Source organism: Saimiri boliviensis, chromosome 14 (assembly GCF_048565385.1).
Source record: "Saimiri boliviensis isolate mSaiBol1 chromosome 14, mSaiBol1.pri, whole genome shotgun sequence".
NCBI classification, from domain to species: Eukaryota; Metazoa; Chordata; class Mammalia; order Primates; family Cebidae; genus Saimiri; species Saimiri boliviensis.
In genome coordinates this window covers 35,654,893-35,676,433 of record NC_133462.1, presented here as the reverse complement: position 1 = coordinate 35,676,433, position 21,541 = coordinate 35,654,893, and the positions used below count along the sequence as shown (strand labels likewise).

Sequence of the window (21,541 nt, the reverse complement as noted above, 5' to 3'; positions counted from 1 at the left end):
TCTCATTATGTCGCCTAGACTGGTCTTGGCTCTTAGTTTCTCTCTCTCTCTCTTTCCCTCTCTCTCTCTCTTTCTCTCTCTCTCTCTCTCTGTGTGTGTGTGTGTGTGTGTGTGTGTGTGCGTTTGTGTGTGTGTGCGTGTGGTAGCTGTTTTCTTTTATCTGGATAAAGGGTGAGCATAGCACACAGGCACAGAATAAACAACGCTGACACATGTTTTATAACTCTGATCACTATTTTCATCCACATCTGTCAGTTCTGATGTGTCTCCAACAGTTACAAGATATCTCTGGGGAGGGATCTGACTTACCCATGCCCCACCCCTTTTTATATTTATGGGATTGAGCTCTCCACCAGCCACCCATGGACTGATATCTTTGGAGTATGGATCTAGTACCAACAGGGTCAGAAAAAGAGATGGGGTCCAATGGGCTACAGCTAGGGGGTGGTCCCGGGGTACAGAGCACAGTGGCCTCTATGGGGGGTGACGGCTTTCCAGGAGAGGAGTCCCAAGCTTGCCCCTGGGACTTGTGTGTTGGAGGGAGGAGAGAGCTGCCTCAGGTGGGGGAGATAGACAGAGTGTGCCGGGCCCCCTCTTTCCGCCGCAGCATGAAATCTCCGGAGGCAACTGGACTCATGGCATAGAAGACGTTGGCATTATCAGGAATCAGGAATTCTGGTCAGGAGTGGATATGATGGTCATGGGCCCGTACAACCTTGTGTCACCCCCACAGAGGACCCAGGAGCCTTCTACCACTCGCCCTTGAACCTGAATAGCAGTGAGTCCCTCTGCAGCTACTGCCAGGCCAACCTCATTCTGCTCTCACTGGGAACCTGGATGACTTCTCACTTGAAGCCTGAACAATCTCATGATGCCACAAACTCACAAACTGAAGATCAGACAAACTTCTACATTCCCTTCTCCCGCTTGACCCTGAACAAACTTTTTTTTTTTTTTTTTTTTTTTTGAGACAAAGTCTCACTCTGTCACCAGGCTGGAGTGCAGTGGTGTGATCTTGGCTCACTGCAACCTCCAGCTCCCTGGTTCAAGTGATTCTCCTGCCTCAGCCTCCCCAGTAGCTGGGATTACAGGCATGTGCCACCATGCCCAGCTACTTTTTGTATTTTTGGTAGAGACAAGTTTCACCGTGTTGGCTGGTCTCAAACTCCTGACCTCAAGTGTTCTGCCCACCTTAACCTCCCAAAGTGCTGGGATTACAGGGATGAGCCACCACGCCCGGTCCAACCCTGAACAATCTTATTGTCTTATAGATTCTAGGAAGACAACCTTTGGGGCCTCTCTCTGACACTGAGCCAGGACAACCTCATGACCCTACATCATTAAGGCACAGGTATTTTATGTCTTCTTACCGCCCCCTACTCTGATTATCTTACCTCTCTCTGTGCCTGAACCACTTCACAGCCCTGTGAACCCAGGTACCCTTGGGCTCCATCCTTGACCCTGGTCAGTCTGCTTCCCTCCCCGCTGCCCCCCATCCTGACCTCCAAGCCATCCCTGCTCACCCCTGTCCCCAGGAAGGACTTGAAAGAGCTGATAGTCCCGGGCCCAGGGCTGGGGCACATTGTGCTTCTGCAAGGCTCGCAGGACCACGCTGGGGGCTTTGTCCTGACTGGTCAGCTGGAAGAGAGGGGCAGGAGGTGAGGGAGGACCCCGGCCTCAAGGGCAGGGCAGGCCCCAGCAGGTCCCCAGCCCAGCCCCTCACCAAGATGCTTCGATACAGGTTCCCGTGGTCATTGTCAATGCTGACACGGATGACTCGGGCCTCTGAGCTCTGCTGCGCCGGGAGGGCGACTCGAGGGCTGCCCAGAGGCGAAGGGAAGGGCCGGAGGCTGGGCAGGTCCAGGCTCAGGGGCAGCTGCAGGCAGTTAGGGGTGAAGGCTGCAGCTTGGTCCATCTGCAGATGCTGAGAGCTAGGAAAGCTCGAATCCCCAGCCACCCCTGGTATAGTCAAGAGCCCCACATTTAAAATCTCAGGGAAACATTGGCTGGGCACAGTGGCTCATGCCTGTAATTCCAGTACTTTGGGAGGGTGAGGCGGTGGATCACCTGAGGTCGGGACTTCAAGACCAGCCTGGCCGACATGGTGAAACCCCGTCTCTACTAAAAATACAAAAATTAAGCAGGGCACGTGTAATCCCAGTCCTTTGGGAGGCTGAGGCAGACAGATCAGGAGGTCAGGAGATCGAGATCATCCTGGCTATCATGGTGAAACCCCATTTCTACTAAAAATACAAAAAATTAGCCAGGCATGGTGGCACGTGTCTGTGATCACAGCTACTTGGGAGGCTGAGGCAGGAGAATCGCTTGAATCCGGGAGGTGGAGGTTGCAATGTACTGAGATTGTGCCACTGCACTCCAGCCTGGGCAACAGAGTGAGGCTCTGTCTCAAAATAAATAAATAAATAAATAGAAAAATTAGCCAGTCCTGGTGGTGCATGCCTGTAATTCCAGCTACTTGGAAGGCTGAGGCAGGAGAATCACTTGAACTCGGGAGGCAGAGGTTGCAATGAGCTGAGATTGCACCACTGCACTCCAGCCTTGGCGACAGAGCGAGACTCCGTCTCTTAAAATAAAAAATAAAACAAAATAAAAAACGAAATCTCAAGAAAACAAACAATTTCCCCCTATACACACAGAGCCTGGGACATGTAACTAAGGTACATTCACAAGCCCACATATACACCATCCCATCACATACAGACTCTGGTTCCCTGTTATAGGAACAGACATGAAGAGTGTCCATATACACACAATCCATGATCACACACAAGAAATCCTGTGTACACGCATATGCTCACAGCGGTTGTACACCCCCAGCCCACGCCACCAACCAACAACCCCACAAGATCTCGTGGATGCTCAGGCCTACGTTTCCTCTTCTGGTACGCAGGTTCTTTTTTCTTTTTTCTTTTCTTTTTTTTTTTTTGAGATGGAGTTTCGCTCTTGTTACCCAGGCTGGAGTGCAATGGCGCAATCTCGGCTCACCGCAACCTCCGCCTCCTGGGCTCAGGCAATTCTTCTGCCTCAGCCTCCTAAGTAGCTGGGATTACAGGCACGCGCCACCATGCCCAGCTAATTTTTTTTTTTGCACCTTTTAGTAGAGACGGGGTTTCACCATGTTGACCAGGATGGTCTCGATCTCTCGACCTCGTGATCCACCCGCCTCGGCCTCCCAAAGTGCTGGGATTACAGGCTTGAGCCACTGCGCCCGGCCCTTTTTTCTTTTTTTTGAGACAGAGTCTCGCTCTGTCGCCCAGGCTGGAGTGCAATGGCGCCATCTCTGCTCATTGCAACCTCCACCTCCCGGATTCAAGCGATTCTTATCCCTCAGCCTCCCAAGTAGCTGGGATTACAGGCCTGCGCCACTACACCCAGCTAATTTTTGTGTTTTTAGGAGATGGGGTTTCTCCATGGTCTCAAATTCCTGGCCTCAAGTGATCTGCCTGCCTCAGCCTCCCAAAGTGCAGGGATTACAGATATGAGCCACCACACCCAGCCTTCTTTTTCTTTATAAACAGGATCTTGCTCTGTCATGCAGGCTGGAGTGCTGTGGCATGATCGTAGCTCACTGTAGCCTCAAACTTCTGGGGCCAAGTGATCCTTCCACCTCAGCCTGCTGAGTAGCTAGGACTACACCCAGCTAATTTTTTTGATTTTTAATAGAGACAGGGTCTTGCTATCTTGCTCAGCTGGTCTTGAACTCCTGACTTCAAGCAATCTTCCCACCTTGGCCTCCCAAAGTGCCAGGATCGTAGGCAATAGCCACCGTGTCTGGCATGGTATGCAGATTCTTAGGGACGTATGTGTCCTTGTCTCTACTAAAAATACAAAAAAGTAGCCAGGCGTGGTGGCACAGGCCTGTAGTTCCAGCTACTCGGGAGGCTGAGGCAGGAGAATCACTTGAACCTGGGATGGGGAGGTAGCAGCGAGCCAAGATCGAGCCACTGCACTCCAGCCTGGGCAACTGAGTGAGACCCCGTCTACAAAAAAAAAAAAAAAAAAAGAAAAAGAAAATAAAAGAAAAAAAAAATAGCCAAGTGTGATGGCCCACACTTGTGGGGCTAGCTACTTGGGAGGCTGAGGTGGAAGGATCGCTTGAGCTTAGGGGAGGGGTGGCAGTTGCAGTGAGCTGAGATTGTGCCACTGCACTCCAGCCTGAGTGACAGAGCGAGAAGACTCTGTCTCAAACAAAAAAGGGGTGTGATGTGATTGCACCTGAGGCTGCCCCATGGGCAAGCAGTTACACAGGTCCAGATCTGAGCAGGAATCGGATTGATGAGTGATCTCTCAAATAGGACCATGCAGATGCACACAGCCCCTGGATGGATACCCCAAGCTCAGCATGTCTCAGTGTACATGCCTGGCCCCACAATCCTGTGTGTACACATGTGCACACACACACGCACACACTCACACAGAGCCTGGGTGCCCACGGGCCCACGTGCACACACAAGCAGTCTTGGTACCTTGGTGCTGGGGCTCTGGAGCCCTGGAGAGGCCGGGGGACTGCCAGCAGGAGCATCTCTGCTTCTAGGACTTGAGGGGGGAGACCCTGGGGACACACTAGGGGGAGATGCAGAAGCCGAAGTGGCGTGGCTGTGCTGACTCCTGACCCCATGGTCCCTAGTCCTGTCACCAAGAAGAATGCTCACCTGGAGGTGGGGGATGGGGGGTCCCCAGGACTCCCACTAGGGGATGTGCTTTTCTCTCGGGAAAGCTTCCTAAGGTTGGGGACAGGGGATGAGGCTGAGGCAGGAGCCGTCTCTGCTGGTATCTCCCCACCTCATCTCCAACACACACCCCGAGACTCACGCACTGAGACGCTTGGTGAGGCTGATCCGCCGTCGGATGCGTGGGGAGCTGGGGCAGGAGGCAGCTGGTGGCTCAATGACCCAGGAGAGCCGGTAGCTGAGGGGTCAATGTGTGAATGAGATGGTGGGGCCAGGAAATACAGGGGATGGAGAGATAAGAGTTAGAATCACTTGGCCGGTGAGGTGGCTCATGCCTGCAGTCCCAGCACTTTGGGAGACCGAGGAGTGCTGATCACAAGGTCAAGAGATCAAGACCATCCTGGTCAACATGGTGAAACCCCATCTCTACTAAAAATACAAAAATTAGCCTGGCGTGGTGGTGGGCACTTGCAGTCCCAACTACTCAGGAGGCTGAGACAGGAGAATCACTTGGACTGGGAGGCGGAAGTTGCAGTGAGCCGAGATCGTGTCACTGCAATCCAGCCTGGGCAACAGAGTGAGGCTCCGTCTCAAAAAACAACAATAAAAAAAAAGAGTTGGCCGGGCGCGGTGGCTCAAGCCTGTAATCCCAGCACTTTGGGAGGCCGAGGCGGGTGGATCACGAGGTCGAGAGATCGAGACCATCCCGGTCAACATAGTGAAACCCCGTCTCTACTAAAAATAGAAAAAATTAGCTGGGCATAGTGGCACGTGCCTGTAATCCCAGCTACTCGGGAGGCTGAGGCAGAAGAATTGCCTGAACCCAGGAGGCGGAGGTTGCGGTGAGCCGAGATCGCGCCATTGCACTCCAGCCTGGGTAACAAGAGCGAAACTCTGTCTCAAAAAAAAAAAAAAAAAGAGTTAGAATCAGTTGGGAGGTGGGTTTGGGGTACAAGGGGGAGCATCCAGAGGTGGCACACCACATGTCAGGGTCAGGGTGGTAAATGAGGGTCATTGAGCATCAAGGTTTTATCAGAGATGAGACGGGATGGCTGGTTGGGAGGTCACAAAGGATTCACAGGGTGGGACTAAGGAATCAAATTGGGTCAGGGTTAAGGTCAGCAACAGGACTGGGCATGGTGGCTCACACCTGTAATCCTAGCACTTTGGGAGGCCAAGGCAGGAGGATCACTTGGGATCAGGAGTTCGAAACCAGTCTGGCCAATATAGTGAAACCCCATCTCTACTAAAAATACAAAAAAATTTAACTGGGTGTGGTGGCTTGTGCCTGTAATCTCAGCTACTCAGGAGACTGAGGCTGGAGAATTACTTGAACCCGGGAGGCAGAGGCTGCAGTGAGCTGAGATGGCACCATTGCACTCCAGCCAGGGCAACGGAGCGAGACCCTGTCTCAAACAAACAAACAAACAAACACACAATGAATAAATAAATAAATACAATTTAAAAATAAACTGAGGGTCAGTCTGGGGTCAGGTCACCACTGGGGTCAATGGTTAGAGTCCCAGATATATAGAATGAAAGGACACAGTTGTGATACTTGTTAGGGACAAGCTGCCTCAGAAAACCCCCTTCGAGTAAGCTGACCCCTTCCCCGCACTCGGACTGCTCTGCCGCTGCATTCCTGAACTCCTACCTAGGCGCCAGGCTGCCAGACACGCTACAATTTAGCAAAGCCTGATTATAGGCTTTCCCTCCCTCCAGGGAGGACAGGGAAAGCAAATGTTATCCATACTTGTAAATTCCTGTTTGACGCATATCCGTAAAAAATCCTGGTTTCTCTCTTTTTTTAAAACAGCCAACCACAAAAGTCACAGGATGATGTATTGTAGGTCTGTTACAAGTTGACAAACTACCTCTGTGCCTGTTGCCAGCCAAGAGGTGACCTCAGTCCTGAAACTCCCTTATGCCCCTCTCATCCCATATAAACCCCTCGTTTTGTAAGCTCGGGGCTGCCTCCTCTGATTGTTAGGGAGCAGCAGCCCCACAGGTTAGTAAAACTTGCTTGCCTGACTTTTGGTCTATTCTCCTTTCTCTCAGCCACCCTTACAATACTCAAGTTGGACAGTCAAGCAAACATAAAAGTTGGAGTTGGTTACTCAGAACTGAGGGTCAAGGGTTGGAGTCAGAGAGTCAGATAGGACCAAAGATGGGGACAGCAGATGGGACGGTTGAGTTGAATGGCCAGCTGAATGCTAAAGGTTGGGGTCAGAAAATCAGATGGGATCAAAACTGAGATCAGAGGTCAGTTGTAACTTTTTTTTGTTGAGACAGGATCTCACTCTGTCACCCAGACTGCAGCTGCAGTGGCGTGATGTTGGCTCACCCCAGTCTCCGCCTCCCAGACTTCAGCAATCCTCCCACCTCAGCCTCCCAAGTAGGTGGGACCAATGGTGCTCATCACCACATCCAGTTAAGTTTTGTATTTTTTGGTAGAGATGGGGTTTCGCCATGTTGCCCAGGCTGGTCGAACTCCTGGGCTCAAGGGATCCACCTGTCTCAGCCTCCCAAGTGCTGGGATTACAGCTGTGAACCACCAGGCTCTAATGGTGACTTTTGATTTGGCTGGAGATACTGCAAGGTCACAGGTTTGGGGTGGGGTTCAGGGCTCAAGAGGGCATCTTGGGAGGAGCTGGAGGTGTGCATGGGTGGGTGGAATCCAGTTTGTGACGCAGGATCAGCGGGGGTGGGGCCAGGACTGGCTACAGGGTGGTCACCTCTGCTCCTCGCTGAGCTGGCGCTGGGCTTGCAGGGCGGCCAGGATGGGTGGGTGAGGCCTCAGGCTGTAGCTCTGACAGCGCTTCTGCAGCTGCTGGATGCGGGCCAGGATCTCCCACTCCTGGGGAAGAAGCTTCTGAGACCCGTCCGCCACCCCCACCCTCGGGCACCACCCCCATACCTCCCCTAGCCTCCACTCACCTTCCTCCTCTTCTCAAAGTTAATGAGATCCCCCTGGGGGCAAAATATGTCTGAATTGTGGGACCCAGGGTCAAGGGTCAAGATCAGAGGCTGGGATGTCAGGAGCCCCACTGGGTTAAGGGAGGGTAGGGCAGTGTCAGGAGTACAGGTAGGATCCAGAGTGGATATCAGGAGGCCCATTGGGCTGGGAGCAAGTGGAGTTGGGGTCAGGGGTCGAGGGTCAGGGGTCAGACCTCCAACATATCCGGCAGGGCTGTGTCCAACATAACCAGGTCCGTGAGGAAGGTGCCAAGGTAGGGGACAGGGCCTGGTGGTGGTTTCTGCGGCCCCCAAAGCTCCAGTCACTCGGGGCCATTACTGACCCCATCACCCTCCACGTCCCTCTCTGAAGGTCCCACTTGTTCCCATCCCAAACTGTAATCACTTACTGAGGGCAGGCTGCCTGGGGTGTTGTCCTCTTCTTGGGGTCCCTCAGTGGCCTCCTCCTGGGGGAACAGAAGAACTGAGCAGGCCTGGAGTCTCCTTGGACACTTCCTCAAGGACGATGCCTATATAGCCTTCCTGCTTTGAGCAATCAAAAACCAGTAGGGGTAGCTCACACCTGTAATCCCAGCACTCTGAGAGGCCAAGGCAAGCAGATCACATGAGGTCAGGAGTTCGAAACCACCCCAGCCAATGTGCTGAAACCCCGTTTCTACTAAAAATACAAAAACTAGCCAGGCATGGGGGTGTGCGCCTGAAATCCCAGCTACTCAGGAGGCTGAGGCAGGAGAATTGCTTGAACCTGGGAGGCAGAGGCTGCAGTGAGCTGAGGTTGTGCCACTGCACTCCAGCCTGGGTGACAGAATGAGACTCCATCTCAGAAAAAAAAAAAAAAAGAAAAGAAAAAAGAATGCCAGGCATGGTGGCTCACGCCTGTAATCCCACCACTTTGAGAGGCCAAGGCAGGTGGATCACCTGAGGTCAGGAGTTCGAGACCAGCCTGACTAACATGGTGAAACCCTGTTTCTACTAAAAATACAAAAAATTAGGTGGGTGTGGTGGCTCATGCCTGCAATCCCAGCTACTCAGGAGGCTGAGGCAGGAGAATTGCTTGAACCTGGCAGGTGGTGGATGCAGTGCGCTGAGATCATGCCATTGCACTCCAGCCTGGGCAACAAGATCGAAACTCTGTCTCAAAAAAAAAAAAAAAAAGAAGGCAGTGGTTAGGCCTACCCAAGAAGCCAGACCACCCTGGGTGGGAGTAGGGAAGAGATAAACAGCAGGGAGCAGGCCCCATGAGAGGTGGGGCTTGTAGGGGTGGCGGCCCCCAGGGCTGGCCTTAACAAGGAGACAATCCTTGTCCACAGCTGGATGACACAAGCCTGCCAGGGACCTCCTGGGTATCCTGAATTGCCTGTTGTTTATTTACATTTGATTTGATTTGATTTTGAGATGGAGTCTCACTTTGTCACTCAGGCTGGAGTGCAGTGTAATGCTCTTGGCTCAGTGAAGCCTCAACTGCCCTACTTCAAGCCATCCTCCCACCTCGGCCTCCGGAGTAGCTGGAACTACAGGTGTTCACCACCAACGTCCAGCCAATTTTTGTTTTTTGTACTTTTGTATTTTTTTTTTTTTTTTTTTTTTTTGAGATGGAGTCTCACTCTGTCACCCAGGCTGGAGTGCAATGGCACGATCTCAGCTCACTGCAACCTCTACCTCCCAGGTTCAAGTGATTCTCCTGCCTCAGCCTTCTGAGTAGCTGGGATTACAGGTGCCTGCCACCACACCTGGCTAATTTTTGTATTTTCAGTAGAAACGGGGTTTCACCATGTTGGTCAGGCTGGTTTCGAACTCCTGTACTCAAGTGATTCTCTCACTTCAGCCTCCCAAAGTGCTGGGTTTACAAGAGTGAGCCACTGTGTCCAGCTCATGTGCTGTTCTAGGTGCTGGGTAGGCAACAGTGAATAAAAGAGACAAAATTTGGCTAGGTGTGATGGCTGACCCCTGTAATCCCAACACTTTGGGAAGCCAAGGTGGGCAGATCACCTCAGGTCAGGAATTCAAGACCAGCCTGACCAACATGGTGAAACCCCATCTCTACCAAAAATACAAAAATCAGCCAGGTATGGTGGTAGGTGCCTGTAATCCCAGCTACTTGGGAGGCTGAGGCAGGGAAAATTGCTTGATCCCGGGAGGTGGAGGTCAAGAGAGCTGAGATCATGCCAGTGCACTCCAGCCTGGGTGACAGAGTAAGACACCATCTCAAAACAAACAGTGAAAACAACAAGAAACCAGAGATGGGATTTTGGGGATGATGGAGGCTGGGAAGGCCTCTTGGGGCAGGGACATTGCATCAGAGACTGGCAGGAGGTGAGTGAGCAAGCTGTATCAACTTGAAGAATGTTCCAGGCCCAGAGATCTATGCTAGGTTCACTCTAAAAACCAGCCTGATTGCAATGAGACTTTAACGCTTGCCTATAAATAAGCCAGACTTTTGACACACATTTTTAGTTTTGCTTATCAAGGTAAAGTCCTCAGAGCATTTTTTTTGTTGTTGTTCCCACTCTGTGCTGTGACTGACCTTCAGTAACCTTTTCTTTGTGACTTATTGTGTTTTGTTGAGTGAATAAATAGGGCAGTCACTGGCTGTGAACTATTACGCAGGAAGTAGAGGAAAGAAAAACGTGCACCCGCCAGGGACAAGGGAAAGGTCGTTTCTGAGCGACAAGGAAGGACAAAATGTGATGACCCCAGCAGGGCGAGTCCTCCTGCCTGGCCCCAAGTCCCCCCACTTCCTGGGCCTAAAATCCCCAGGGTCTGTATCCCTCTCTACCTGGAAAAGAATCTCTCTGCTGCTCAGGTGGTTGCTCTCGTCGGAGAAAATCTGCGAAAGTTTCCTGAAAGTAGATAGCAGTTCCCTGGGAGAGGGGTGGTTGGGGGTCAGTGGCTTGGGAGGGTCAGACCTGGGGTATGGACAGGGGAAGAGGGGGAAGAGGTCCCGCCCCACCCCAGCTCACCGGCTCACGGACCCCCAGCTGCGTTTGAGCCTGTAGATGGGGTTAGATTGCAGGGCCGACAGGATGGCACGCAAGGAAGAGAAGTTCCGCAGCTCTCGGCAGCGCTGCCAGGCGGTAGGGATGCAGGTCAGACATTATCTACATCTCATTCTGAAACTTCTTTTTTTTTTTTTTTTTCAGAGATAGAGGCCGGGCGAGGTGGCTCACTCCCGTAATACCAGCACTTTGGGAGGCCAAGGCAGGTGGATCACAAGGTCAATAGATAGAGACCATCCTGGCCAACATGGTGAAACTCCATCTCTACTAAAAATACAAAAATTAGCTGGGCATGGTGGCACACGTCTGTAGTGCCAGCTACTTGGGAGGCTGAGATGGGAGAATGGCTTGAAGCCGGCGGACGTTGAGTAAGCCACGATCGCGCCGCTGTACTCCAGCCTGGGAGACAAAGGGAGACTAGACACCGTCTCAAAAAAGAAAGAAAGAAAGGTAGGGTCTGTGGCCCAGGCAGGAGTGCAGTGGCTTGATCCATCATAGCTCACTTGCAGCCTGGAACTCCTGGGCTTAAGAGATCCACCTGCCTCAGCCTCCTGCCTCAGTGGCTGAAACTACAGGCACTTGCCACCAAGCACGTCTAATTTTTTTTCTTTTTTTGTGACAGAGTCAAGCTCTATCCCCCAGGCTGCAACGCAGTGACGTGATCTCCGCTCACTGCAACCTCTGCCTCCCGGGTTCAGGCGATTATCCTGCCTTGGCCTCCCGAGTAGCTGGGATTACAGGCGCACATCCCCACGCCAGGGCTAATTTTTCTTGTAAGGCTAATTTTTAACCTTTTTTTTTTCTTTTCTTTTTTTAAAGAGACAGGGGTCTCGCTATGTTGCCTAGGCTGGTCTCAAACTCTAGGGCTCAAGCGATCCTCCCTCTCCCCAAAGTGTTGAGATTACAGGCGTGAGTCACTGCGTCAGGCCTGATCCTGTGACTTGTGGTGCCAGGTTGGACCCCTGGGTCTTGTCACATATCTGACAAGCGACCAAGACTCCCCACTCATTCCCTAGTAGTCCCTTCCTCCCTCCTCCCTCGGGCCCAGCCCCTCTCCCAGCCGCCTCTTCAGCCCCTATCTCCGACCTTGACTTCTCCGATTGGGGCTTCCTACCTCTCCCAGGTCCCCTGGGACCTAGCCTTGCCCTCAGCCTCTCGGTAGGACCCAGACCCCTCCTTCCTCCCTGAACCGAAGTCTCACCCTAGATATCAACTTTCCGCCCGCTTCCTTCCCTCGCCTAGACACGCCCCTACTCTCTCCTGAGCCCTCACAGCTTCCCCTTGCCCCTCCCCGCGCCCCCAACACACCTGGGCGATGCGGATCCACTTCTCCAGCCGCTGAGCCCTCTGCGGGGCCGCCAGGCCCGGCACTCCGAGCACCGAGCCCAGCACGCAGCCGGTCACCGTGTTGAACTGGGCCACGGTGGCGCGCACAGTGGAGGAGGCGCCTGCAGCCCCCGGCCGGTCCCGCTGCGACCACACTGAGCCCAGGCATTCGTAGGGCCTGACCTTCGAGAAGAGCTCCTGGGCCAGGGGATGGGGGTGGAATTGGTGCTTAGCGGAACCTGTCCCCTCACTGTGGCCCATCCCGACCCAGTCCGGGGTCCTCACCAAGTCCATGAGGGTCAGCTGCTCGGCCACCTCGTCCACGCTGAAGTCCAGGAGTTGAGGACCTTGCAGCATGAGCCCTTCCTCCTCCTCCGCACGGGCCTCTAGAGAGTCAGGGCCAGAAGTTTGGGCAGCTCTGGGAGGTCCTGATTATTAGAAAGTATTACATACTCTCAAGTTTGAATCCAAGACTGGCTGTGTGACGTTGGGTGAGTCCCTGTCCCTCTCTGAGCCTCATTTTCCTCATTTGTGAAAAGAAGAACTCTGTTTTTTGTTTTTGTTTTGTTTTGTTTTGTTTTTGCGATGGAGTCTCACTCTCTCGCTCAGGCTGGAGTGCAATGGCCCAATCTCTGCTCACTGCAACCTCTGCCTCACGGGTTCAAGTGATTCTCCTCCCTCAGCCTTCCGAGTAGCTGGGATTACAGGCATGTGCCACCACACCCAGCTAATTTTTTTAATTTTTTGTACAGATAGGGTCTCATTGTGTTGCCAGGCTGGTCTCGAATTCCTGGGCTCAAGTGAGCCAGGTTGGGCTCGAACTCCTAGGCTCTTGGCTTCCCAAAGTGTTGGGATTGCAGGGATGAGCCAGTGTGCCTGGCTGTGGATTTTTTTTTTTTTTTTTTTTTTTTTTGAGACAGTCTTGCTCTGTCACCAGGCACCAGGCTGGAGTGCAATGGCTTGATCTCAGCTCACTGCAACCTCGGCCTCCCAAGTTCAAGCAATTCTCTTGCCTAAGCCTCCCGAGTAGCTAGGACTACAGGCGCACACCACCATGACCAGCTAATTTTTGTATGTTTTTAGTAGAGACGGGGTTTCACCATGTTGGCCAGGATGGTCTCAATCTCTTGGCCTGCCCGCCTCGGCCTCCCAAAATGCTGGGATTACAGGCATGAGCCACCTCACCCGGCCGGGCTTTTTTTTTTTTTTTTTTAAAGATCATGCATACCAGACTGCTATAAAGTGCTCAACAAATATGAATAGTTTTACATTAGTGGATTTTGATGATGGCGCCCCCTAGGGGAAACTTTGGAAGTTGGGAATCTTGAATTGTGCCCTCCAGCCTCCAAATGTCCCTGCAGACATTTGTGTCTTTGAAAACCCTGTTTGTGGCTGGTCCCAAGATGGTGACTTACCTCGATTGATTGTTCACAGTTACAAATCAAACTCCTTGTTCTACTCTTTCCCTTCTCACTACTGCACTTGACTTGTCTTTAAGAAAGGAAGAAAGGGCTGGGCGAGGTGGCTCACACCTGTAATCCCAGAACTTTGGGAGGCAGAGGCAAGTGAATCACTTGAGGTTGAGAGTTGGAGACCAGCCTGGCCAACATGGTGATACCCCCTCTCTACTAAAAATACAAAAATTAAGCGTGGTGACGAGTGCCTGTAATCCTAGCTACTTGAGAGGCTGAGGCTAGAGAATCACTTGAACCCAGAGGGTGGAGGTTGCAGTGAGCCAAGACCATGCCATTGCACTCCATCATGAGTGACAAATACTCTGTTTCCAAGAAAAAAAGAGAAAAGATAAAAGAAAAAGAAAAACCTCTTTGCAATAATCTGCATTTAGAACCTGACTATTTTGTTCATAAACACAAATTATTTTGGAATGTAAGAACCATGTATGCTAGAATATGCTAGAAAGAATTTTTTTTTTGAGACAGAGTTTCGCTCTTGTTACCCAGGCTGGAGTGCAATGGCGCGATCTCGGCTCACCGCAACCTCCGCCTCCTGGGTTCAGGCAATTATCCTGCCTCAGCCTCCTGAGTAGCTGGGATTACAGGCACGTGCCACCATGCCCAGCTGATTTTTTGTATTTTTAGTAGAGACGGGGTTTCACCATGTTGACCAGGATGGTCTCGATCTCTCGACCTCGTGATCCACCCGCCTCGGCCTCCCAAAGTGCTGGGATTACAGGCTTGAGCCACCGCGCCCGGCCGCTAGAAAGAATTTTTAAAAAAATAAAAAAGAATGTAAGGACCATGAAAGTCTGGCCTTAGTTTTGTTTGCAAGTTGCAAGTGTTCACAAGTTTGGAATATCTGTGTTGTGTCTTCGCCTCACCAGTGCTCTCCCCTGCGTTAGCTGGTGCTTGTTACTGTCAGTATCACAGCACTGTGACACTCCATTGTGATGCTAGGACAGCAAAGACATGGGACAACCTCATCCTGTGTCCTAGTGGGGCATGCCAAAGCATTAACCCATTGAAAAAGATGGTTTAGGCCAGGCGTGGTGGCTCACGCCTATAATCCTAGCACTTTGGGAGACTGAGGCAGGCAGATCCCCTGAGGTTGGGAGTTTGAGACCAGCCTGACCAGCATGGAGAAACCCCATCTCTACTAAAAACACAAAGTCGAGTGTGGTGGCACATGCCCATAATCCCAGCTAGTCAGGAGGCTGAGGCAGGAAAATCACTTGAACCTGGGAGGTTGTGGTGAGCTGGGATGGCACCATTGAACTCCAGCCTGGGCAACAAGAGTGAAACTCCATCTCAAAAAAAAAAAAAAAAAAACCAACCAACCAACCAAACAAACAAAAAACCAACCATGATTTATTATTGTGTAAATTACTCTCCTTTCCTTTATCCTTTGTAATAGTTATGGCATTATACTATTATTTTATTGTATTTATTTATTTATTTTGTGATGGAGTCTTGCGATGGAGTCTTGCTCTGTTGCCCAGGCTGGAGTGCAGTGGCTCAATCTCGGCTCACTGCAACCTCTGCCTCCCAGGTTCAGGTGGTTCTCCTTCCTTAGCCTCCCAAGTACCTGGGACTACTGGTATATGCCACCATGCCTGGCTAATTTTTGCATTTTTTTTTTTTTAAGTAGAGATGGGGTTTTACTATGTTGGCCAGGCTGGTCTCAAACTCCTGAACTTGTGATCCGCCTGCCTCGGCCTCCCAAAGTGCTGGGATTACAGGTGTGAGCCATCGTGCCCAGCTAAACCTTTATATATATATGTAACTGAGACTTTGTCACCAGGGATAGAGAAGTGGCTGCTACTTTGAAAATCGGACAGGAATGTGGCCACTGTAATCTGGAGATTAAGCGAGGGGGATTAGGGATAGAGAAGCTTCTGTGATGAGGATCAGATCAAACACAGATGGGTGAAAGATGATACTTCCTAATCAGGATGCAATTATTCAGCAAACTAATCTGTGTTGTTCCTGCCCCTGAGGACAGAGCTGGGAGCAAGGACCACAGGTCCTCCTCTCATGCACTCACAGTCCAGGAGTTGAGCAAAAGCCAAGAATCAAGTAAGGAGGCCAGCCATGCACAATGGCTCATGGCTGTAATACCAGCATTTTGGGAGGCCAAGGCAGGTGGATCGCTGGAGCCCAGAAGTTCAAGAACAGCCTGGGCAACATGGCAAAACCTCACCTCTACAAAACAACTAGCTGGGCATGGTGACACCTGCCAGTGGTCCCAGCTACTTGGGAAGATGAGACAGGAGCGTGACTTGAGCCCAGGTGGTGGAGGTTGCAGTGAGCTGAGACTGTGCCACTGCACTCCAGCCTGGGTAACAGTGAGAGACTGTCAAAAAAAAAAAAAAAAGAAGAAGAAGAAATTGAAAAAGAATTGCAAAAATAAGAAAAATTTTACAGGTTGGGCATAGTGACTCATGCCTGTAATGCCAGCACTTTGGGAAGCCCAGGCAGGAGGACTGCTTGAGCCCAGGATGTTGAGCCTGCGGTGAGCCATGATGGAGACACTGCACTCCAGCCTGGGCAACAGAGCAAGACCCTGACTCAAAAAAGGAAAAGAAAAAAGAAATTAAAGACAAATATCAAGGCAATGGTTTGTAGCTAGAAACACCGGGGCATCCTGACCCAATGGCACCAAGGAGGGAAAAGTATTAGACACAGGCTAATACTTCAGACAAAATTTTTTTTTTTTTTTTTTTTTTGAGACGGAGTTTCGCTCTTGTTACCCAGGCTGGAGTGCAATGGCGCGATCTCGGCTCACCACAACCTCCACCTCCTGGGTTCAGGCAATTCTCCTGCCTCAGCCTCCTAAGTAGCTGGGATTACAGGCATGCACCACCACGCCCAGCTAATTTTTGTATTTTTAGTAGAGACGGGGTTTCACCATGTTGACCAGGATGGTCTCGATCTCTTGACCTCGTGATCCACCCGCCTCGGCCTCCCAAAGTGCTGGGATTACAGGCTTGAGCCACCGCACCCGGCCTAAATTTTTTTTTTTGAGATGGAATTTCGCTCTTGTTACTGAGGCTGGAGTGCAATGGTACAATCTCAACTCATCGCAACTTCCACCACCCGGCTACAAGAAATTCTCCTGCCTCAGCATCCCAAGTAGCTGGGGTTACAGGCATGCACCACCACACCGGGCTAATTTTTGTATTTTTAGTAGAGACAGGGTTTCTCCATGTTAGTGAGGCTAGTCTTGAACTCCCAATCTCAGGAGATCTGCCCGCCTCAGCCTCCCAAAGTGCTGGGATTACAGGCGTGAACCACTGTGCTGAGCCGATAAAGAGTTGTTATCCCCATTGAACAGACGAGGAAATTGAGCCTTAGAGTTAAAACCTTGCTTAGGATTTGCAGCTCTGAGAGGGGAGAGAAAGCCTGTGTAGGAAGAAGCAGGCAGGAAAGGCCTCTCAGAACACGACTGGATCTGAAAACTCCTCACCTGTCCACACCTGGGGCGGCTCCTCTTCCTGCTCTCGCTCAGCCTCCTCCAAAAAATCTTCCAGAAGCTTCTCAGCTTTTTGGGCCTCAGTGCTCTCTGGGGCTGCCCAGCCCAAAAAGTTTCGGACACGGCCCAGGTCCGAGTGGGCAGGGGGGTCTCGGAAATCCTGAGGGTGGTCCTGCAGCCAGGAGCCCAGCACTGACACCACAGCCCTGGCCAGAGAGGCAGGGTCTCAGAGCCGGGTCCAGAGTGGTGGGGAGACCCAGAATGTGACTCCTGGTACTTTTCTCCCTCCCTTCCTTCCTTCCTTTTTTGACAGACTCTTTCTTTGCTGCTCAGGCTAGAGTGCAGTGGTGCTGTCTTGGGTCACCACAACCTCCACCTCCTGGGTTCAAGTGCTTCTCCTGCCTCAGCCTCCCGAGTAGCTGGGACTACAGGTGTGCACCACCATGACCAGCTAATTTTTGTCTTTTTAGTAGAGATGGGGTTTCACTATGTTGCTCAGGCTGGTCTTGAACTCCTGACTTTGAGATCCGCCCACATTGGCCTCCTAAAGTGCTGGGATTATAGGCATGAGCCACAGCGCCTAGCCTTCTTCCTCTTCTCCTTTTTTTTTTTTTTTTTTTTCTGAGACAGAGTCTTACTCTGTCACTTAGGCTGCAGTACAGTGGCCTGATCTTGACTCACTGCAACCTCAGTCTCCCAGGTTCAACTGATTCTCATCCCTCAGCCTCCCGAGTAGCTGGGACTACAGGTGTGCACCATCACACCCAGCTAATTTTTTTATTTTTATTTTTATTTTTAGTAGAAAAGGGGTTTCTCTATGTTGGCCAGGCTGGTCTCTAACTCTTGACCTCTAGTGGTCCACCTGCCTCCACCTCCCAAAATGCTGGGATTACAGGTGTGAGCCACCTCGGCCAGCCTGACTCCTGGTCTTTTCTTACCTGACCTGTAATTTTCTTTTTTTTTTTTTTTTTTTTTTTGAGATGGAATCTTGCTCTGTCACCCAGGCTGGAGTGCAATGTCATGGTCTTGGCTCACTGCAACCTCTGCCTCCCGAGTTCAAGTGATTATCTTTCCTTAGCCTCATAAGTAGTTGAGATTACAGGTGCCTGCCACCATGCCCAGCTAATTTTTATAGTTTTAGTAGATACGGGGTTTCACCATGTTGGCCAGGCTGCTCTCAAACTCCTGACCTTCTGATCCGCCCACCTGGACTTCCCAAAGTGCTGGGATTAGAGGCTTGAGCCACTGCAATTTGCAAAACCCCAGGCCAACCAGTAACCTTTGTCCTCTGGGATTTTCCTCCCCCCACTCCCCTATTTGGATGGGGAACCAACCTCAGGTTCTTGTTGAAGCTCAGATCTTGTCCCGCTGTCTTCTTGATCTCTACCCTGGGAAGAGGCCCCCCAGCAGGTGAGGTAGGCGGAATCTAGAGGGGCCTTAGGAAGAGGGCTCTGGGTTTGGGAGGTGTTTTCTGGTCCCACCTGAGAAGGTGAGGGTGTGCCCAAGTGGGGATCTAGGGTGGGAACATGGAGGTTTTGGGTTGCTACTGACCCGGGAGGTGGGGGCGGCGGCATTGGTGGCAGCAGAAAGCCCAGAAGGCGGGCAGTGGGTACGAAGGTCCGGTGGGTGGCCAGGAAGGCGGGCACAAAACTGGGGTCCTGCTCACGGTCTCCAGACACCAACTCTCTCACCAGCCACTCCAGGCGCGCTGCCCTCAGCACCCGCACTTTGCTGGTTCGATAGTGGAGGAAGGTATTGGCAGCAGAGGGGCTGGGGGCCTGCAGGAGGGGAGAGGTGGCCATGAAAGAACAGAGTGGTCCTTGAAGCACCTTCTCTAATCACATTTATCCCTAGCACCACTCTTTTTTCCTTTTTTTTTTTTTTTTTTTTTTTTTTTTTTTTTTGAGATGGAGTCTTGCCCTGTCACCCAGGCTGGAGTGCAATGGTGTGATCTCGGCTCACTGCAACCTCCGCTTCCAGGGTTCAAGGGATTCTCCTGCCTCAGCCTGCCAAGTAGCTGGGATTTTACAGGTCCATGTCCCCAACCCAGCTAATTTTGTGTATCTTTAGGAGAGATGGGGTTTCACCATGCTGGCCAGCCTGGTCTCGAACTCCTGACCTCAGGATCCATCACTTTGGCCTCCCAAAGTGCTGGGATTACAGATGTGAGCCACTGCACCCAGTCCCTAGCCCCACTCTTTTTTTTTTTTTTTTTCCTGAGACAGAGTCTCAGGAAGAAGCTCATTGCAACCTATGCCTCCCAGGTTCAAGCAATTCTCTACCTCAGCCTCTCAAGTAGCTGGGATTACAGGCACCTGCCACCATGCCTGGCTAATTTTTTGTATTTTTACTGGAGATAGAGTTTTACCATCTTGGCCAGGCTGGTTTTGAACTCTTGACCTGGTCCACCCACCTTGGCCTTCTAAAGTGCTGGGATTACAGGTGTGAGCCACCGAGCCCGGCCCCTAGCATCACTCTTGCATGTGATTCCTCTGACTCCTGACTTCTTGGAGTTATTGTTTTGTTTTAGTTTTTTTAAGAGACAGAGTCTTGTTTTGTTGCCCAGGCTGGGGTGCAGTGGCACAATCATAGCTCGCTGCAGCCTCCAACTCCTAGACTCAAGTGGTCCTCCTGACTCAGCCTTCTGAGTAGCTGGGACCACCGCTGAGCACCACCATGCCCACCTAATTATTTAATTTAATTTTTTTTTTTTTGGTAGAGAATCTTGCTGTGTTGCCCAGGCTGGTCTCAAATTCCTGGCCTGCTGCCTTGGTCTCCCAAAGCACAGGGATTATAGGTGTTCGCCCCACACCTTTCAGCTTGGAGTTATTATTCAGCCCCGTCCACAAATAGCTTCTGCAAACTGCCCTCCCTCTTCCATGCCCTGTCCCCTGCCCCCACACACACACTCTTGGCCACCTCCAGCTTCCCTCAGACCTCCTGACACGCTTCACTGGCTGCCCCACCCGCCCTCACCTGGCCGCTTCCAAACCAACCCCATTCTACCTTCCAGCCCCAGCCCTCTGAGCTGGCCTTTCCTCACCCGGCCGTCCAGTTCTGCCCTTACCAGTTTGTCCCCAGGCTCCTCTTGGGAACTGCGCAGCCATCACCTGACCCCACTCCTATTCCTTGGATCTCCCCATTTACCTGGCCGCCCCCAGGCCCTTTTCTACCCTCACCTGGTCGCCTCTGAGCCCCTCCCTTCCTTCCGCCCGCCGCACCCGGCGGCCAAACCTCCGCTCTCCAGCTCCGCCCTCACGTGGTCGCTTCCCTCCCCGCCCACCCACCGAACCCCCTCCTCACCTGGCTGCCCCCGGGGCCCTCCCCCGGGCTCAAGCGCTGACTGCGCTGCCGCCTCAGGGAGACACTGTACACCGCGCCGTCCTCGGTCTCCTCACCCCAGTCCTGCAGCGGCGCCTGGACGCAGAGGAGGACTCAGGGCACCAAAGAGGCGCGGGTCCTGGAGCCTCAGCCCCTTCGCGGCGCAGACTCGGGCCGAGTTTTCCTGCTCCATTCCCAAGCCCCTTCCTGGCCAGAGGCTGCGAGACTCCGGCTGGGGTCCCAGGCTAGTCCCCTCCTCGCTGCGGGTCCCCTCCTCCCAAGTCCTGAGGACAAGGGATGTCCCAGGGTCCAGTCTCATAGAACCTGTCTCTGGCCCTTTCTGCCAACTGCGCTCAGAGACGCCCGCCCCCATCCCTAAGAGGAAACAGTCGCTTCACTGGGTCAAGGGTCGTGAGTCCCCAGGAGGGGACTCCAGGGCAATTTCAAATTGGGAGCAGATGGCGTCCGAAGGGAGGGCACTTGGAGTTTCGGGACCTTTCGGGTCGCCAGGGATGCGGGGTCCGGGAATCCCTTGTCCCCTTACCAGGGCCAGCTCTTTGCCTGCTGTGCGCTCCATGGCCTGCGCCCGTCCCTCTCAGTGGCGCCGCTGAGTGAAGCGGAAGGGCCGGTGGGTGGCGGGCAGTGGCCGGGCGCTGGGGCCAGTGGGGCGGGGCGGTCGAGTTGCTGGAGCAGGGCGGGGCAGGCCAGACCCACGGCTCTGGATTGTTCCAGCCAGACCCCGCGCCAGCCCAGGAGAGGTCCTGGCTCTTCCGCTGGGTGCCTATCAATCTGTCCCCAGGAGAAAGGACACATCTGTCCCCAAGGGAAGGGTCTCTTTTGTATCCCCAGATGTGGGGGAGCTCCTGTGTGGGGGCAGGTGTGTGTCCCCAGACCAGAGTCCTCTGTCCTCCAGTGGAAAGGGCTAGCTTGACTAAGTGTGGGGGCATCTTCCACTTTTGATGATGATGATGATTTTTTTTTCAGGTAGAGTTTCCCTCTTGTTGCCCAGGCTGGAGTGCAATGACCAGATCTTGGCTCACTGCAACCTCCACCTCCTGGGTTCAAGCAAGTCTCCTGCCTCAGCCTTCCAAGTAGCTGGGATTACAGGCACCTGCCACCACACCCAGCTCATTTTTTTTAAATTTTTTTATATTTTTTTGTATTTTTAGTAGAGATGGAGTTTCTCCATGTTGGTCAGGCTGGTCTCGAACTTCCGACCTCCGGTGATCCACCCACCTCAGCCTCCCAAGGTACTGGAACTACAGACATGAACCACTGTGCGCAACCGATTATTTTTATTTT

General features: G+C 52.3%; 1 protein-coding gene across 7 annotated transcripts; it reads right to left on the bottom strand.

Moving 5' to 3' along the window:
• Nucleotides 1-215: 215 nt before the first annotated feature.
• On the bottom strand, nt 216-20,889 carry RGL3 (ral guanine nucleotide dissociation stimulator like 3). Of its 7 annotated transcripts, none has more exons than XM_074384603.1 (19): nt 20,784-20,889; nt 20,222-20,335; nt 18,470-18,696; nt 18,253-18,306; nt 16,913-17,124; nt 12,275-12,417; nt 11,972-12,187; nt 10,628-10,731; nt 10,444-10,528; nt 8,057-8,113; nt 7,862-7,948; nt 7,629-7,661; nt 7,427-7,548; nt 4,834-4,929; nt 4,674-4,742; nt 4,488-4,584; nt 1,724-1,915; nt 1,524-1,638; nt 216-675 (listed from the first exon to the last, which is right to left on the bottom strand). In XM_074384603.1, exons 1-19 carry the CDS (start codon nt 20,814-20,816, stop codon nt 557-559), a joined length of 2,175 nt encoding a protein of 724 aa, XP_074240704.1. In that variant the 5' UTR covers nt 20,817-20,889; the 3' UTR covers nt 216-556. The 7 variants fall into 7 exon arrangements, with proteins under 7 accessions (XP_074240704.1, XP_039322786.1, XP_074240706.1 ...); XM_039466852.2 differs by having other exon boundaries at nt 1,724-1,876; XM_074384605.1 differs by having other exon boundaries at nt 12,275-12,375.
• Between the last annotated feature and the right edge of the window lie 652 nt (nt 20,890-21,541).

What these genes read in the sequence shown, in the direction of transcription:
- RGL3 (XM_074384603.1), bottom strand. Translation starts at nt 20,816, where the DNA reads ATGGAGCGCACAGCAGGCAAAGAGCTGGCCCTG. An exon ending in AGTGGATCCGCATCGCCCAG is followed by an intron (nt 10,732 to 11,971) that starts GTGTGTTGGGGG and finishes ACCGCCTGGCAG; the next exon opens with CGCTGCCGAGAGCTGCGGAA. An exon ending in GCAGAGAGATTCTTTTCCAG is followed by an intron (nt 8,114 to 10,443) that starts GTAGAGAGGGAT and finishes CTGTTCCCCCAG; the next exon opens with GAGGAGGCCACTGAGGGACC.